Genomic DNA, 17,013 nt, shown 5'->3' with positions numbered 1-17,013 from the left:
CATCATCAGTGCGTTATTGCGGAGCGTAGTAGTGCGTAGTGGTGGGTTGGTGGTTGTGCTTGGTTGATAAAATTGGAGATGAGGAAAGCGACAAAGACTACGGAGATAGATAACACAACTGCCCCCCCACCTCCTGATGTTCTAGGGATCATATATTCAATGAGCACACTAACCGCTCAACTTAACGGGTGGTACGATCCCGAAGTTGAATGTTGATGCCCAGTCAGCTGATTTCAGAGACGGTATATTAACACAACAGCTAACCATAGACGTCAATATTTCACCACTCCGGCCACTTCTAAGTAGAAGCTTAGTGGGATTGCTCGGAATGTTAGCCGGACACTCACGTTAAATTTCCCAAAGCGATTCGTCGATGATTCGATACCCAGTGACCCTAAAGCCTAATTGAAATCTCTTAAGATGACACAGCATCCTGGAGTGGTCCGGCACTTTTATTGCGTGTTTTGGTGCGGAGAACTACTCTTGAAACCGAATAGCACGAAATAAGCGAGATACACTCATTTGAAAACTAATTTGGTTTTGAGAGAGACCCACCCAAAAACCAGCTGAGTCTCTCGTTTGTGATGTTTCCAGGATTAATGTTCCCATGTTTCGAATAGAACATAAGGTTGACAGAAACTCGAGGACTGCGCCTACCTTATGAGCCCCATGAAGAGCGGAATCGGTCGTGGGTTGTCGACGAATTTTCAGCAACCTTATGAGTAGTGCATAACGAATAAACACGTGTCACTCTATCTCGAATATCGTAGAGACTGAAACATGAGGTGGCGCAGCACATTCAGTTGCCTGAAAAATTCACAAACGAATGATTCAGCTGGATTCCGGGTGAGTCTCTCGAAAAACCGAATTAGTTTGCAAATGAGTGTAGTTCGCTAACTCACACTGGTCTATGTATGAAACATTCGTGAAGATCCTGCAGCAGGTGTTACTCATGGTGCCGGTGAGAGTTGGAGAAATTTCTAACTGGGTTACAATAACTTTTATGGACAATTGTAAAAATATGTTCCATTTCATATCTGGTTACCAAACAAATCGTCAATCTTGATTTTGCCTGCCAAACTCACTAACTTCATTTAACAATTTCTTTCTCATCTGGCCTGGGAACGGAACTCTTCCAGCAAAACGCATTTTTGAGTGATATATATTTGTATACCATTATGATGTGCACAAAAGCATGTAAAGTGGCTTACTTGGCAAGGAATAATAATCTGTACGATCCGTTTGCTGATTGTAATGATAAGGGTTTCCCTCTTAATTAGCTGAATTCAAAGGCGCATTTTTTAGTACTGGACCTAAGCAGACCAAGTTCTCCTTTCACTACTCACAATTCAGTCAATAACATACAGTACATTTCTGTACGATATAAAAGTGCAACAAATTTTAGTCGGTTTATTTGGGTACATACATTCGCCACTGTTTTTACACAAACAGTCGCATTCTTCTGACGTTAGCAAGTATAGTTTTGGACTGCTGCCTTGCCCAATAGCTCACAGAATGGCACTGGTTGTGCTGATAACTCCGCGTGGCTCTAGAAATGCCCACATGCTGCCAGTGGTTTAAGATAGATGGATTTGTGGGATATTAGTGATTATTTATGAAAATGGACTGGCGTCGCAGTGTGTCAAATCCCCATCGTCCACCCACATTACCTCAAGAGTCAATCGTATAGATTAACTTCACTTGCTGCATTAAATTTGATGTAGTTATGGTGTCGGCGCAAATCAGTACGGTCATTTCACAAAATTGCGCTCTCACGTGATGCATTTTTCGCTTGATGCGATGGTCATTCTTTACCAGCGGTTATATCCAGACCCTGAGAAACAATGGACTGGTTAATATCCCGAGCTCAACTTGAAGCAATGTGAAGCACAACCTCCATTCTAGTGTCAAGTTCCGGCAAATTGCACAGAAGTCGCAGAATCGTACGGAACGTATTTTACTTTGCAAAATACTGGAACTTAGTATTTGAGGACTTTCGACATGTACTATGAGCTTGAATGGTGGCTTAGCATGTATTTTTAGTTTGATCATTTACTAAGCCCGCCTCATGTGGCGCTCTGTCCACTCCCCGATTACTTTCTCCTCAGAACAGTGCCCACACCTGTTGAAAATCCCAGTAAATAATTAGCCACACAGAAATACCCGAAGGATATGTCTGAACTGCAGCCTAACCTGAAGCGTAGGGTGCTTGTTTAAAAACCCTCACTGACATTAATTGTATTATCTGGTAATATCCGTAAGTAACAAAACCACACTTCTGGGGCAAACATTTTTGAAATGACAGTTTAATTGCATACCGCAGCTTACCAATGAAAAAAAAATTTTCTGCAGCCGCATTTCCGAATCTTTCTTCTGACAGTGTTGTGGCAGCTGGATTGGATTTGCTCGCTTATATTAGCCAGGTGTTTACAGGGATACTCAAGAAAACATTAAATAACACGCCACCCTTTATCACAACGGAATCGTAACGCAATCCACCAGTGTACGGACTTCCACTAGCTGCAGCCGGTCAGTCCTTCCATTTGGGGATGAATCATGGGACCGACCTACATGGTGCAGTTTACCGTTTCATGCATATGACTAGAACAAAAAGCCTGGCATCGTGTTGCAAAAAACAACTTAGAATATAACTGTCATCGGACAGAATTACCCACGAAAATAAGCAATCGGATAAAAAACCCACTGTAAACTGGGAGACGAATATCCCTTCAAAAATTGATAAGCATCCAATGTAGGCTAAGTTCTCAGGAACTAAAGCGGGTCAGACTCAACTGGAACGGATTGAGTATCATATGGTAAACACTCTGCGGTTGGTCTGGTAGCATAATCTGACGACATCATCTGTGACTAGATTTTTTGATATCTCAGTTAGTACTCGAAAATCTTACCAGGAAAGTTCTATAGTCAAAGGGCAAGGTAAGCATATGAAACAACTACCTTAGTACCGCTGCTCTGTTTGTTGAGGATGGCGTCAATGAAATAGTCATTGTATACCGATGTGTGATAATGCAATGGTGAAATCAAACTGGGCGAGGTGTACAATCGAAGGCTGAGAAACATTCGATCAGCCACTGTTCTGATCCCCATTCTGCAACGGCTATTGCGTTAATTGAAGTGCGTGGTGAGCACATCCCAGAGAGACAGAGGATAACCCATCACTGACGCTAGCGCATGTTGCGTGTGGGTTATTCTGTATGGTAACTGTGCGAAAAAGCTTCGTGTATTGTTTGAAACCCGATTAAGTTTCACCCGTTTGTAGTTTAACTCCATAGTAGTTGCGATGCGATAGTTCAGCCACAAATGGACTTTTAACAGTTTGTTGTGTTACTTGGCAGAACTCAAGCGGAACCTCTGAGTTCTGTTATAAATTTGTGGAATTGTCTACTTGTCTCCTCAGTATGCCACCGCCCCGCTCAAGTCAGGAACAATTTGCTGCACCCAACTTGTTAACCAGCTGAGACAAGGTTATTTGAATAGGGTCCTTGGGCTGCAGACAGGGAAGAAAGGATGATCGGTTGTGATCTATCTTGGACTTATGTATGTATTTATGTGAAATTACTGACTGTTCGGCAACGATGGTCCATGTGTGTGAACAATGCACCTTTGATGACATAGAATTTGGTCCTGAAATCCGACGGTAATCATATCAGCTCATCGCCACTAGGTCCTCGTGGACATTTACGGCGATGTCACTGCCGTAAGACTTCGGGTCGAACCAAACAAAAAATGGCAGTATAAACGTGTTCTTCCTGTATAGTTCCTACCTTCTCAGCGGGCATTAATTTGAAATCCACGAACTTTAACTGTATCTTCACTACGAGTTTTCACACCTTATCTTGGTGGAGTGCGCAACCTTTAGTCGGCAGTTTCAAAGAGCTCTGCAGTGAAGAATAGACACGAAAATAGATGGTAATAATAGTAAACACAAACACTTAAAACAAACACAGAAGACCATTTAGCAGACAGCAACTGTTGGGCGCAATGTGGCAAGCGCCCAAAATACTGAATGCAGGTAATGTAGTTTCGGTTGGTATAGCATAAAGAGTAGATGAGTCTTATGATATTCGGGGAAAAATTACAATTAAATCTTCGCTTTGGTGACATCATGCAACAGCATCAGGTACTATTCAACCGGCATTAGGAATTGTACAATACGTCTACTGAAGTCGCCGTGCAGGATAGCCGGTCTGGTACACTCAAGTCTTCTAATCGAACCACCCGTTGAGTAGATGATATCAATTACACGTCTATTAAACTGACCAGGAAGGAGATATTCGGTTGAATTTTGTGCCAAATTTACGAATGAACTCCCATCGTATTCATATTGAACCACTGTAAATTGGGTTTTAGCACCATATTTGAGTTCATACAAGTGTTGACATTTATCTTTGCTCTGTGTACTACCTTTTAGCAAGCGAATATCGATTTCAAGAACACAAATCACAAACAGCAGCTGAGTTCGCGCAGCTCGTCGAGAACTCAAAAATAGGAGGGCAGTTTACACAAGTGTAATTTTCGTGGACTCATATACGTAATGTTACTAATCAGTCAATCTGAAAACTTGCAATCATTCGGATGTTTCAAGGAATTTCAACTGCACAGTAGAACGCTAATACTTTTGTTTAATTTCTTGTTGTGCATTTGCGAGCACTTTTCCTCGTTAGACTTTAAGTGATGCTGAAAAGTTTATATGTTCTCCTAAACTGTTTTTCATGCCTGAATTCATTCGACTCCGAACGAACAGAAAATGACACGTTTTTCCTTCCGAATGAAAAATGGATATGACAAATTTAGATCTGGTACACAGAGGGTGTTCACTAAATTTTTTTCACAAGCCAAGAATGTCAAACTGAGCATGCGAATAATAGTAGGAAACTCCACGCCGATAGAAACCTGGTTGTCTATGCTGAAACCTTGTTATTAAAAGTGGGGTCACTTTCAACTAAATGGAAACCCACGGGAGAACAGCCCAAACAAATTGAAAGAATAGACGAAAAATATTTTACAGCAGAGTGAAGTAATTGCTTTCAGCTTGCACAAAACATCAAAACGTTGACCAAAGTATCGGTGTCCTAAATGAGCTTTCTGCGGTTTGACACACGTCACTCGTTTTACTGCTTTTCCTAGAAACATACTGTTAGGCTCTCCTCCGTTAATTCATGTTTTCTTGCCCTCAAGTTTGCTTCCTTCGTGTGTTATGTCCAATTCCCTCCTATTTTTTGTTTTCAACTGGGACATGGGCTAAAACCATGTGTTACACCGGACGAATTTGTCCCAACAATGTTTTTCAACATCATAACGCAAACTGAGGGAGATTTTTAGATCATCATAATGGCAAACAGTTCACAATTTGTCCGTCTTTCGTGACCGTATCTCCAATAGAACCTACACTCGGATCATTCAGGGTCTCGAAAACGCGAAGGATGATCTTTTGAACAGCACTTGAAATCTTCGTTTTTCATTTTATGTTGGCTGGTTTGTGCATGGTCCATTCCCACGGATGGGGCAGAATTGCTTGCCTGCTTCATGCATATTGACCTGGTGTTGAGTTGTCTGGAATATAAATAGGCTTATTACTGCGAATATGTTCCAAGAAGTGAAAATGTACATATTTAGTACCATGGGGCGGAACTTTATTCGGCTTAAGATGTACCCTGATTTGACAGCTGAGAAAATGAATGCTGATTAGCAGAAAACATTGTCCGTGGAGCAAGTAGCCAGTGAACAAGACTTTCGCGTACCTGGCTAAAATGACACTCCATTAGTTTTCCATTTATTTTTTTCATTAAAAAAGCAGGTTTGTCTCAATCCATTGAACTAGCATAAACATATGGTAACCGAAACGGTTAACTATTGGTTTTCAAGATTCAAATTCCATCTGTTTACCAGGATGGTGAATATATAGCTTGGCGGATAAGCCCGGAATGAGGTAGATGCACTGGAATGAGTTTAAATCAGTCGCAAACAACCGATATAGAAAACTAAAATACTAATCGATAGAGTACAAAGCTGGCTTCGGAAAGCTAAATTTTTGTGGGTTGAAATGGGTATGGTGGAGTTCTGTCGTGTGTTGCAGTCCAACTGGAACATCAGGAAAGACACCCAATTTTCCGAACTATTCTCTCCTTGTTTCACTTTAGTGTAGATCCTCAATCTCTCGCGAATTAGAGAGGACCAACACAAAAGGCGGAGCTCCAAACTGAGTCGGAAATCACCCGGACGTAAACTAGGTTCTGACCACAACTTGCGTCGTGAAAGTCCTGATAGAGCAACCACAATGGTAAACAAACGTAAGTTTTAATTCTTACCCAAAATGGCAGCTTAAAAGGGTCTTGAATAAAGCGAGTGGGAAGTAGCTGAACTTCCAACAGAATCTCCTGGTGTAAGTTGAAGCAGGCTTCAATGTAATTTATGGCCATAAATATCGCAGTGATGACCTCCAATATGCTACTGCCTATCTCATCAGCCTGAACAACAACAACAGTCTCTCTGGCAGCGCGGCAAGCACACCACGGAAACGGCAAATCCAGTTGCAGAAACAATAGTATTACAAAACATAAGGTTACGGATGTTATTCTGAAACTTTGCTAACACAAGTTGCTATCGGTCGGGTGAGAGTGGATTTAATATTATGTATTATCAAGAATAATTCGATGTGATTATCAGAAACTACCTGGGAAAGTCAATCTCACCGACAGCGTGAAATGTAAGGTCACTGAGGAGCTCATTTCTGAGTGAAGAAATATCACACTTATTGGCGCATTCAGTGTCAGGGATCCGTGCGCCTACCACCCGTAACATATGATCAGTGCATCATCAACATATTTACGTCTGGTGAACAGAATTTTGGCATATACACAAGAATGACCTGGGAAAAAAGGAAATTACAGAAAACAATCCCTTTGAAAACATGAGCCACTAGCCGGCAGTTTTGAATCAAATGGCCGACTGAGATATTGAATTGTGTAGGATCAGTAAAATTGGTTTCATTACTACTTTTAGAAAAAGATCCCCAATGGTTCTTTTATAAATACTACCAAAAACAGGGAAGAGAAACTATCATTTTGTTAAGTACATCGTGTTCAGTCGGTTCTATAAAGTACGGTTTGATCTCTAACGCTTAGTGCGACTTTCGAATGAGAGCCTTTACACAGCGGTCTCATGGCCACCTCTCGTGAGATCTGCATCATTTTTTAGAATCGTTTTTAAGCGCCCTAATAGTAAGCTTATTAAGGAGATTCTCGTATTTCGGACAGGCGTTTTTCACAGACACAGTCCATGCACTACAGATTACTACACACAGAGCAAGTGCCAATGCTAATGAATATGACTAGACTGTTATCCATATGCGCTGGACTCACCCCGCACTTAAACAAATACAGAAGTCTGATTTGGAACTGAGATGGCGACAGTCATCTGTACATTCTATCTCGCTCAGAGCCTGTGACATATCCCGAGGACCCTGTCTCAAACACGTGCACACTTCTCACAATCCTATGCCAATACAATCCAGTATGAACTTATGGTGACTGAATCAAGCGAATATTTTGTTCGAATTCAGCAAGGTTGGTTACGGCAGACAAAACATCAAGTTTAACCTTCCATCTTCTATTGTTTTGTTCTAAAATCATATTAAACAGAAAAAAACGTCTGTCTACGTCTTTTACCGAGAAGGAAAAGCCACTTCAAATAGTGCTCAAAAGGTGTGCACCTCTCGTGCTTCATCAGTTACTTAGAAACCAAGATGGAATGTCTCATTCGTTGCTAAGCGAAGTTTTTTTACTGGTTAATAACTTTTCGCATACACAATTTAGTACATTTATGGAATAATGCAATGCATTCAAAACGCAACCATATATTCCAGTACCATTTTGCGAGTACGTTCCTGGGATGTGTTGTATCCACAATCGAAGTCGTTACATGGACCACACCCATCCCGTTTACGCAACGCATAATATGGTATGCTGCTGATAGTTTACAGTACATGGTTATTTATCAGGAAACTCCTTATGAGAGATGATAATTTTGCCTTACGTATTTTTTGTTTAGCGTATGAGACGAAATAAATTGGACTGCAAACTGAACAAATGTGTACTTATTGATCAAACGGAATGAATTACCACCCATCACGTTTAGGATGAAGGGATAAATTACATCACCGATAGGCAAAAAAGCTAACCATCTCGATAAGAAGGAATCCCATATGACTTCTTACAGAAATAAAGCCGATACCCGGACACAAAATCCTCTGGTTCCAGTTGCTATCTCAAAATCAAACAAAATGAAATATTCCCGGCGGCTACCGAATTATCCCTGTTAGTTTTGCACCAAATGTGCTCATTAGAGACGCTAATCGACAACCACCTATTTTGCCTTCTCCTCTACCATGTATTTTGTATTTAACGAAGTTTTCTTTGCAAATAATAGATTGAACATTTCGTAAAACTTACAGTGTTTCTTCCGGAACACTCAGCATCAAATAAGCTGACTTGCTTATCAAACCCACTTTGATTTATTGAGTGCTCTGAACGAAGGATTCTGTCTCATTATGTAGACGACACTTTACAAATGCCAGAGTGGATCTGCACCAATACAGCCTTTGGCAAGCTTACCCCCGGGTACAGCACATTACTGGCAGTGTGATTGTCATAACTTGGTACTGAGTGGTCTAGATAGTGTACTCTCAAATGTCCCAACCTAAACGATCGGTTTGATCGGACTGCTGCAGGTCGAACAAGACCAGCAGATTACCGCAGACTCAGTTGCCTCAAAATGTCCGACCCACCTTGGCCGTGCAACGAAGAAATCGATTGCAAATTTACGGTGAACTTCTAAACACAATTCGTTTCCTAATAGCTAACTGCGGCACCGAAGGGGATTCGGACGTCTGTCGCATGTTCGATAAGAGAGTCGTGCTTACATGCAAAACTCTACCCACTGGAATGAAAAATGCTTGAGTTTTGCTGCCGTTTAATAGTGCAAAGGTTTGCTTTGTCTACTTCGGATCTTCTCACAAATCAGTGTTGCACTCTGAATGAACGACTGACAGAAAAAATGATGTGGAACAGGGAAAATATTACATGCATGCCGGTCGACATTTGAACATTATATTTTTACCACACATACATTTACATGCTTTGATCTACTTTGTGCATTCATGGCTTTTTATACATGCGGCTCTCTGTCCACTGGAGCAGTACTAGAATTAGTTGTAATCAACTAATAATGAAAAAGGCGTAAGTGACACTATCCGGGGGCTTATCGGAATGGAACTGCTTGCTGCATTTGACCGGCTTGCGGCCGTTCTTTGTGGATCACTTCTGTATTGGTTGGCACCATCAGTCACCCTGCTGTTTAGGTACAAAAACAAAGCAGCAAAACCCTTGGTTGCAAAATATACTGAGACCATGCGCTCAAACCATTTGGTTCAACATTAAAATGACTTCTCAGATTATGAAATTTATTCTTTAAAGCCACTCAAAGCTAGTGGAACTCCGTAGCGAGGCAGGGCGAGGAAATGGGCTTAGGACCTAACAGACAACTTTGTGCCATTTGCCCCATGTTTTATACGCTCAGATCTCATAAAATGTGGTTATCACGCCAGATGATTAACTCATTTAAGCCAGGAAATCTGCAGCTGGGAACAAAGACTGAGCGACTTCCGTTGACGTTCATCTTTCACGAATATTTAAATTTTAAAAGCCACCGTATAATAAGACACTCCAGTCCTACGGTTCTTCGCTATCTTCTCGTACTAGCTACCTAATGCGAGCTACCGGAAGAAGATCCGGCTTGCTCAGACACAACTGGCTAAGCAGACATCTGATAGTGCGACGGAAGTACAGGATAATGGGTATCTCATGTCTAGTGGTTTTGTTTCGACTACTGTTAGCCTCATCCGTTTTTTCATCAGCGTAGGAATCGGCAAGAGAATGGCGCTATCACAACATGTGATCAGTTGATTTTTTGGTTAGTGTTGTTCATCGCGTGTGTCGAATTAGGTTTATATCGCCAGTCACTATATGGATAAAGGTTATCAATCTTAGTCTATACAGAGTATGACAATACATCGCACAGACACTTTAAGTAAGTTCTTCACTTAGTGATTGGTCGAGGAAACTGGTTCGGAAATCCAATAATTCCCAATTGGATGCATAAATGCAGATCAATTTTATTTTGCCGTCAAAAAAAGTAGCATAATGTCAGTTCATGTTACTATCACTGGTTATTCAGTATCCAGGAATTTAAAATTATTTCCGTTCAAAATATACTACTAGCAAACCACTAGAAGCTACCGTTTCCCCGAAATCCCTGGAGATGCTGAAAACGACAGATATGAGTGCACTTAACACAGTCTAATGGAGGAAAGCAGGATATTAATAGCCAAATTTACCACTTGAGTTGTTTCAGACATTTTAGTGGGGATTAAAAGTTGTGCAGAACGGATATCCATTTCATCCTCTGTTAATAAGAGGATAAGAAATATGAACGCATTAAAGCTGCCAAAACCTCATAGGCTAAATTGCTTGATTGATCTTGCGTGTTTATGCAAAATATTCTTTCCCAACAGTAACTTGTTTTTCATACTACTGAATTACTTTGTCAATCCATCGATAGCTTAGCTGTCACAGGCGATTTCTAAACATACAGTTCTTTCACCAGCGGCCTTTTTATCTTCCGATAAATTTAATTTAGTTATCCAAACGAATGTTATTCAAAAGTCACAGAAAGATTTTTCAGGTTCTGACTTTTTCTGAACAACAGCGAAATCAACGATCGTTCCTTGGCCCCTCAGTGAATGTGCGGAAATTAATGCCAAGTGGACAACTGAAAGTCCGGATAAAACGACTAAGATCCGTTCACTCGATCTGTCCAACACGAGTTGGCAGCATCAGACGTGAAGACTAATTTAGTGAATGACTTATTCTGAGAACGGAATTAACCTCAATCACACCGTGACTGCGTCACATTCTCTTTCTGTGAAAGTGAGATGCTGTCAAATGTGTGTGAACGTCGTACACGGACTTCCCAAACAACTCGACCATCGGGCCACAATTTGTTGGGAAAATGGTCTATTTATTGCCCACCTAAGTGACTAACTTGATTAAAATTTCTAGAGAAAAAATCTAGTACGGTCTAGCTGCATTTGAAAGATATATGATTGCAAAAAATGGTGGATTCACACAATTCTTGAAGTTTGGGTCGTAACCAGCCATGATTAGTGTGGGGCGCATGGCACAGTTTTAGGAGAACAAAACCTATATTAGAAAAATAACTTAATGTATGGTAACAAAACGGTAGATTTATTCCCCCTTTTCATGAAGGTGCTGAACAAACCATGAGGTTACCTTTTGGCCACTTATGCTTAATAGAAATGTTTTTGGTAACCGGATAACGAAACAACATGTATATAACATCTTAGCAGTTTTCATCCTTCCGACGGGATTTGTTCACCAGCACACAATTATCGAACCACCCCGGGGTTTGATCATTCCGGGAGTTCACCTGTTCCCCATTCATGACTGATGCTTGTTGATTGCAATTGGCCTCAGTTCCAGTCAGGACCAAACGCGTAGCGTACTGCACTCCAGAATTAACCACTCTTTTTCCCTAGCTGATACCTCCAAACTTAATCTTCTTAGGATTAGTACACACCATGTTGTCACTTAGGTTGGTGAAAAATGTTAACTCGACTACTTCCAAGAGGTCAAATTTCCTGGCAAATTCCAACGCAGGCACCCAACCAAGGGGCTATTTTATTCGGATTTTTCGTAGGTGTAAGAGCAGTTGATGACTGCTTACCACCGTGGTAAATGGTGAAAACTGGGAACCAGATTGACACGCGATGCACAGTTCGAAACGTGTTGATCAACCGACCCGCTTACTGGTACGTCGCAGTCAACACACAGATCACATCCCCCCAACATGAATATTTTCATCTGTTCAGACGTGATGTTGCTGTTATATACAGCATGCCCTGGCGATGCAATGCCGGCGTCTTTCCCAAATGTCAAACATCTGGATTTCAAACTCTGGCAAGGCTGTCCAACGCCAATGAGCCCTGCTGAGGGCGGACTCAACTCTAGTGCTTCTCCAGTTTAATGTAGGCCAACTAGAATAGTCTTAACAGACAAGGATATGTGGACGGTTCATCTACTCACAAATCGTTTCGGTGAATAAATAGAATACATAAATTCAATTATATTGCCCACTCTACTGCACAGGCGTGTGTACTAAAAATAGTCTATTTCAAATATTTACTCGTCCCGAATGTCGTAAAAGTATTATTGGTAGCAATGATGATGCGTTTGGACGAACGAGTCGCCGGCTGTTAAACAGCTCATGCACTCGTACAAGACCATCATCAGTTGGTTGGAGCGATATTACTTTGTAGGAAAAAGGACACCATGCCATGTCACACAAGGTGTGCTGTTGCTGGATGTGCACAACCACCTCTTAGTTTCCATCAGATAGGATAAACCAAACAAAGAAACCAAAACGGAAAGGCCTTATTTAAGCGGTAGCGTTTGATACCCGGAAATCCAAGTTATGATCGAGGGTGTCACCTTGCAAACGGGACCGCTCTCGTCTACATATCATCGGAATTCGGCATTGAATGCTTACCGAACAGATTATTCCACAAAGTGGCCACAACAGATGCTCAGTGTACAGTTCCCATTCACGGTGTTTACACTTTACAGCCTGCTACCTGCACGCACATCAGATAAGTACAGGTGAATAAGTTTTCACCGCCTCTGGAGAACAGTCTGACCAAAATTTGAGCTTAACTCGTCATAATTGAGGATAAATCGGGACTAAAAAAGCTGTTTCACTAAATACTTTGAGTGGCCCCAAAAATAACTTTATCATAAGCTTAACCTTTCGTAAGTCAAGTAACAAGATCATGGCATCATATTGATTTATGTAAAAACCTGACGTGAAGGCAAATAAGACTGTGACTTCACCAGAAACTAGGTGGCCAGAGTGTTATTTGTAGTCCTGCCAAAATCAATCCGGATCACTCCTTCCTAGGATATGCTGAAATACCGAGAATTTCTGGCGACGATTTGATGGTGAACTATTGTATTTGTGCTCCTTCCAACTCACCTACTGAACTTATATTTTGCTAACTACCATTGGGCTAAGTCACTATCGATTCACGAGACAAAAAGCATCCAGCATACAGCTTTCGTAAGGTCACGAAATGAGCACACTTGAATGAGCTTCTCTAAAATTGACAGTTTAACAGAACGAAAAGTTTTGCCGACACCAGTGAACCACGTGGACACGATTTTCATATCATTGCCCCGAGTTTCCACGAACCATCAATTCCAATTGATCTTTGTGACTTGTGTCACCGTGACCTTCGGAGACATAGAAAATCGCCTATGAATTATGGTGAATTCTCTACACTCACAATCGAGCAGCTCATTCGGGATTACACTCGATTCGGTTGTGAGAATGACAGGATCCACTTGGAACAATTCCCCGGAGACTAATTCCGTCCTCTGAAATTTCTCAGGACTAAGCGCGTTTACGGTTCGTTTTGTGCTCGTTCAGTCGAAATGTGAACGGTTGAGCACTTGTGTTTTACAAGCCGTGGCCGCAACAGCAACAGTGGACGATACCTGTAGTTTTTACGTCGCAAGTTGACTCCGATGTTTATGTTTCTACTCAAGCGTAATTTGGATAATTCAAGTAAATCTTATTTACTTCCGCAAGCAAACCTCTTGAACTGGATGGCAGCCTTTATTGCATTGTTGCAAAAAACTGTACAAATGTTACTGGTCGCTATCACCAAGTCACAGACAAATATGGGATGCCTAAGGCCAAAAATCTGCTTATTCGGACAGAATCTTATGATGGGTATGGAAAACCCTCTGAAAGAGTTAGATAAGCAGTTGATTGTACAAACACATGTATTTAGAATGCAAAGTTGTGTTTTCTTTTATCTCTTGATGAAGCCACACCAGAACATGTTTGCTCATCCATATCTCATGAAGTTATCTAGCAAGGAGAAGCACGTCATCAATTGGGTGAGTTGACGAATGTAGAAACAAGTCCCCATTAGGAAAATCACTTCATATTTCTCGCAAGAACGATCCAGGTTGCCTCGAAAAATTTGCCACACACTAAGATTTCCAAAAAGTGGTAAGCGACCCTAGCTCTGTCAACCAAATTCCAAATTAACAAACTTGACTCTGACAGCGACCCGTAGATTGCCGTCACAATTAAGTCAAACACGTGCTTAGTTCCTCCAAACAATGCGACGTGATTCGCCTCTTCTCTACTGACGAACGACATACATAACTTACTTTATACTGGGTTGCTGCTCAGTACACATTCCCATTGACAGAAAGTGATTAAAACAGCAACGCGTATTGATAGTACCATAATAGTCCTTTCCCAACACGGTTTCTTACACATGCAGTCGAATTTGGCTAAATGACAGTCGATAATGATTTAGAGAAACAAGTTTCAATCACTAACACCAATTCATTTAGGCCTTGCCATGAGACGAATGTTTTGCACGGTCTACGGATCTAAATGATGCTCACCCCTGACCTTTGGTCGACAGTTAACGTAGTTAACACCTGAGGAGCACATAGAATCAGTACTATAGTTCCGAGCATTGACAAGTATTTCGATTTCAACCATTTGGCCTGAAAGCGCGTCAATCCATACAGATCATGCTATCACTTTCATAATCCCCCTTACAATACGCCAAGCCAATTGAGATCCAAATAATCCCTATTTGTCGAAAATGTAAATTGAGTCCACCAGTTCGGAGCAGGTTTGCAAGTAGGTTCTGCTGTGACTTAGATTCATTCATAATTCTGAGTCCTGTACATATCAGCCTTCTACCCCTATCGAACATTCAGTTCTTCGTATCACCTTGTACATAGAAACCTAAAGCCAGTTCATGAGGGAAAATATTTCTTTCTTTCTTTTGCCTAGTTCCGGGTTTATTAAATACCATCTATGTTTGGGCAGATGATTGTATGCTGTATGCACCAAGTTGTTAAGCTTACCTAACTGTCTGAAGGCCTACCAACAGCATGTTGACCATCTTTATCACCTGCAATTTGAATATTGCATGGATCGTCAGCTCATTAGCAACCACGAAACTGCTCCATCCATGTGTTCTCCAAGCTCATAATGGCTACGTCACTAGTTGCGGTGTTGCGGTATAAAGATACATAAATAAACGACGAACTCACAACAGAAAAGCAGAACTGTTGAATTGAAGGTATTAAAAGGACCAACCAGGTGCAAGGAAGTGAGAACGCATCACAACTCAAAGCTCTAGATAACCAACCAAATTACGCAAAAGTCAACTTCGAACAAAGCGGTCAATTAGATTTTACATACCGTTTAGAAACCACGAAGGCACGGGGGGACAGGAGGAATTTGACCAAATAACGCTGCACTGAAGTCGATAACTCGGCTGGGTTGTTAAGTTTGCAACCTAACTGCCAAGCTCGGCACAGTGCTCCTGTAAACGCGAAGGAGAAACCTCAAGTCAAGGCCATAAAATCTCCTGATAAACTAAGAAAACGTTGATTGAAGCTAAGTATACAATAAATTATTTGGAATCTCGCACACTGAAAAGGTTTGAATGCTATGTAACTCTGTCCCATAGCTAATACGTCTACCTCTAAATGACATCTATGTTTTCTTGTCTTTTTTAAATCATAAGGACGGGAAGCACCGGAACAAAACACGTTTTTTCATTGAATGCAGTACGACGATTGAAACTAGTGAAGCTTCGAATTATTGATCATTCTAGTAGCGGTTTGAAGTGCAAATCAATACTAGCTAGCTTCGTACTCATACAACTCAACTCATTCATTGTGTTTCAAGATTCTGCTCCTAGTACCTGTGAGTAACATGATTTATCTCTTCCGATTGGCCCTCTGGAATAAGAGCTGAGTTGAATGAAATTCATCATCCACTCAAGCGGGGCATGACAGATGGCATTTTCAGTCCATGCCACTTGGACCAGCCCCAGCGATACGTGAACAGCTTTTTTCAACATATACAGACAAATGCTTTTCCGATTGTTTCATTCGAAACTACTATCATGTGAATGAAAAATTACTCGCTCTACCTAACAGGTAAACAGATCGGATTTGCCCGCACCTTTGACTGAATGGTAGAACGCTAGCTTCGGACTACCAGTTGCTCAATAGGATTGTGTTGGTCTGTTTTGGGGTGTGCGTTTCTGTCCCTCTCGATAATTGTTGTACCACCATGTATGTTTGCTTGTTGTAAGTTGCCCATTAGCGTGTGTGCAGTAGACCATGAACAACATTTATCATTCGCTTGCTCCAGAAGCACTGGAAAATACACTTGTTGAGTTACAGAGAGAGAGCTCCTTTTGCGATCAGTGGATAATATATATCAGGCTATCCTAAAAATCACAGCCACAAGTAAACTACAGAGAGATGGTCAACAAAAGTGGCGAACTATATCCGTAGTAAGGCAGTATGTTTTTCAAGTGCATATTCACGTCAAGGAATGGCTCTCGAAATCATTCTTTGACGATTGAAGTGTTTTTTACGTCTGGAACCTGTCACTCTCATTTGGTTTACAAGTTACGCTGAGGTTTCCATTCAACGATTCCCTTTTTAATTATAGTCAACGCTGATTTTGATATTAGTGCTTTGCCGCTACTCCAGCGAGGAACGGATAACCAGATGGACACCTTTCATATTTCAAATCACCCTGAAATTTTTCAAAATGGTATCTGGGTAATATTCTTGCCATAATAGGACTCGGGTCTTAATATATCTGTACAACTATCAGTAGCAACCGATGTCAAATTGAATATCAAGTTATCCAATGTGTGGAACTTCAGGATTCATGCTAGAATGAAGGTTCGATAAAATACTCTGGAACCCGGATGGATTTCAGATGAGTCTCTCGGAAAACCAAATTAGTTTGAAAATCAGCATATTTCACGTATTATATTTTGTTTTGTCAGTAGTG

The 17,013-nt window shown here is 41.1% G+C and overlaps 1 protein-coding gene across 1 annotated transcript in view; it reads left to right on the top strand.

Moving 5' to 3' along the window:
- The window catches only part of T265_05442 (hypothetical protein), a gene marked incomplete at both ends in the record, with an annotated part of 54,899 nt that overhangs the window by 12,515 nt on the left and 25,371 nt on the right, over window positions 1-17,013 (top strand). The window contains one exon of the mRNA XM_009170449.1: window positions 6,167-6,311. Coding sequence (XP_009168713.1) covers window positions 6,167-6,311 — 145 coding nt within the window. The remainder of the gene's footprint in view (window positions 1-6,166; window positions 6,312-17,013) is intronic.

Source organism: Opisthorchis viverrini, assembly GCF_000715545.1.
Source record: "Opisthorchis viverrini unplaced genomic scaffold opera_v5_103, whole genome shotgun sequence".
Classification (NCBI taxonomy): domain Eukaryota; kingdom Metazoa; phylum Platyhelminthes; class Trematoda; order Opisthorchiida; family Opisthorchiidae; genus Opisthorchis; species Opisthorchis viverrini.
Note: the sequence above shows the minus strand (reverse complement) of the source record. Positions and strands in the feature narration are given on the sequence as shown.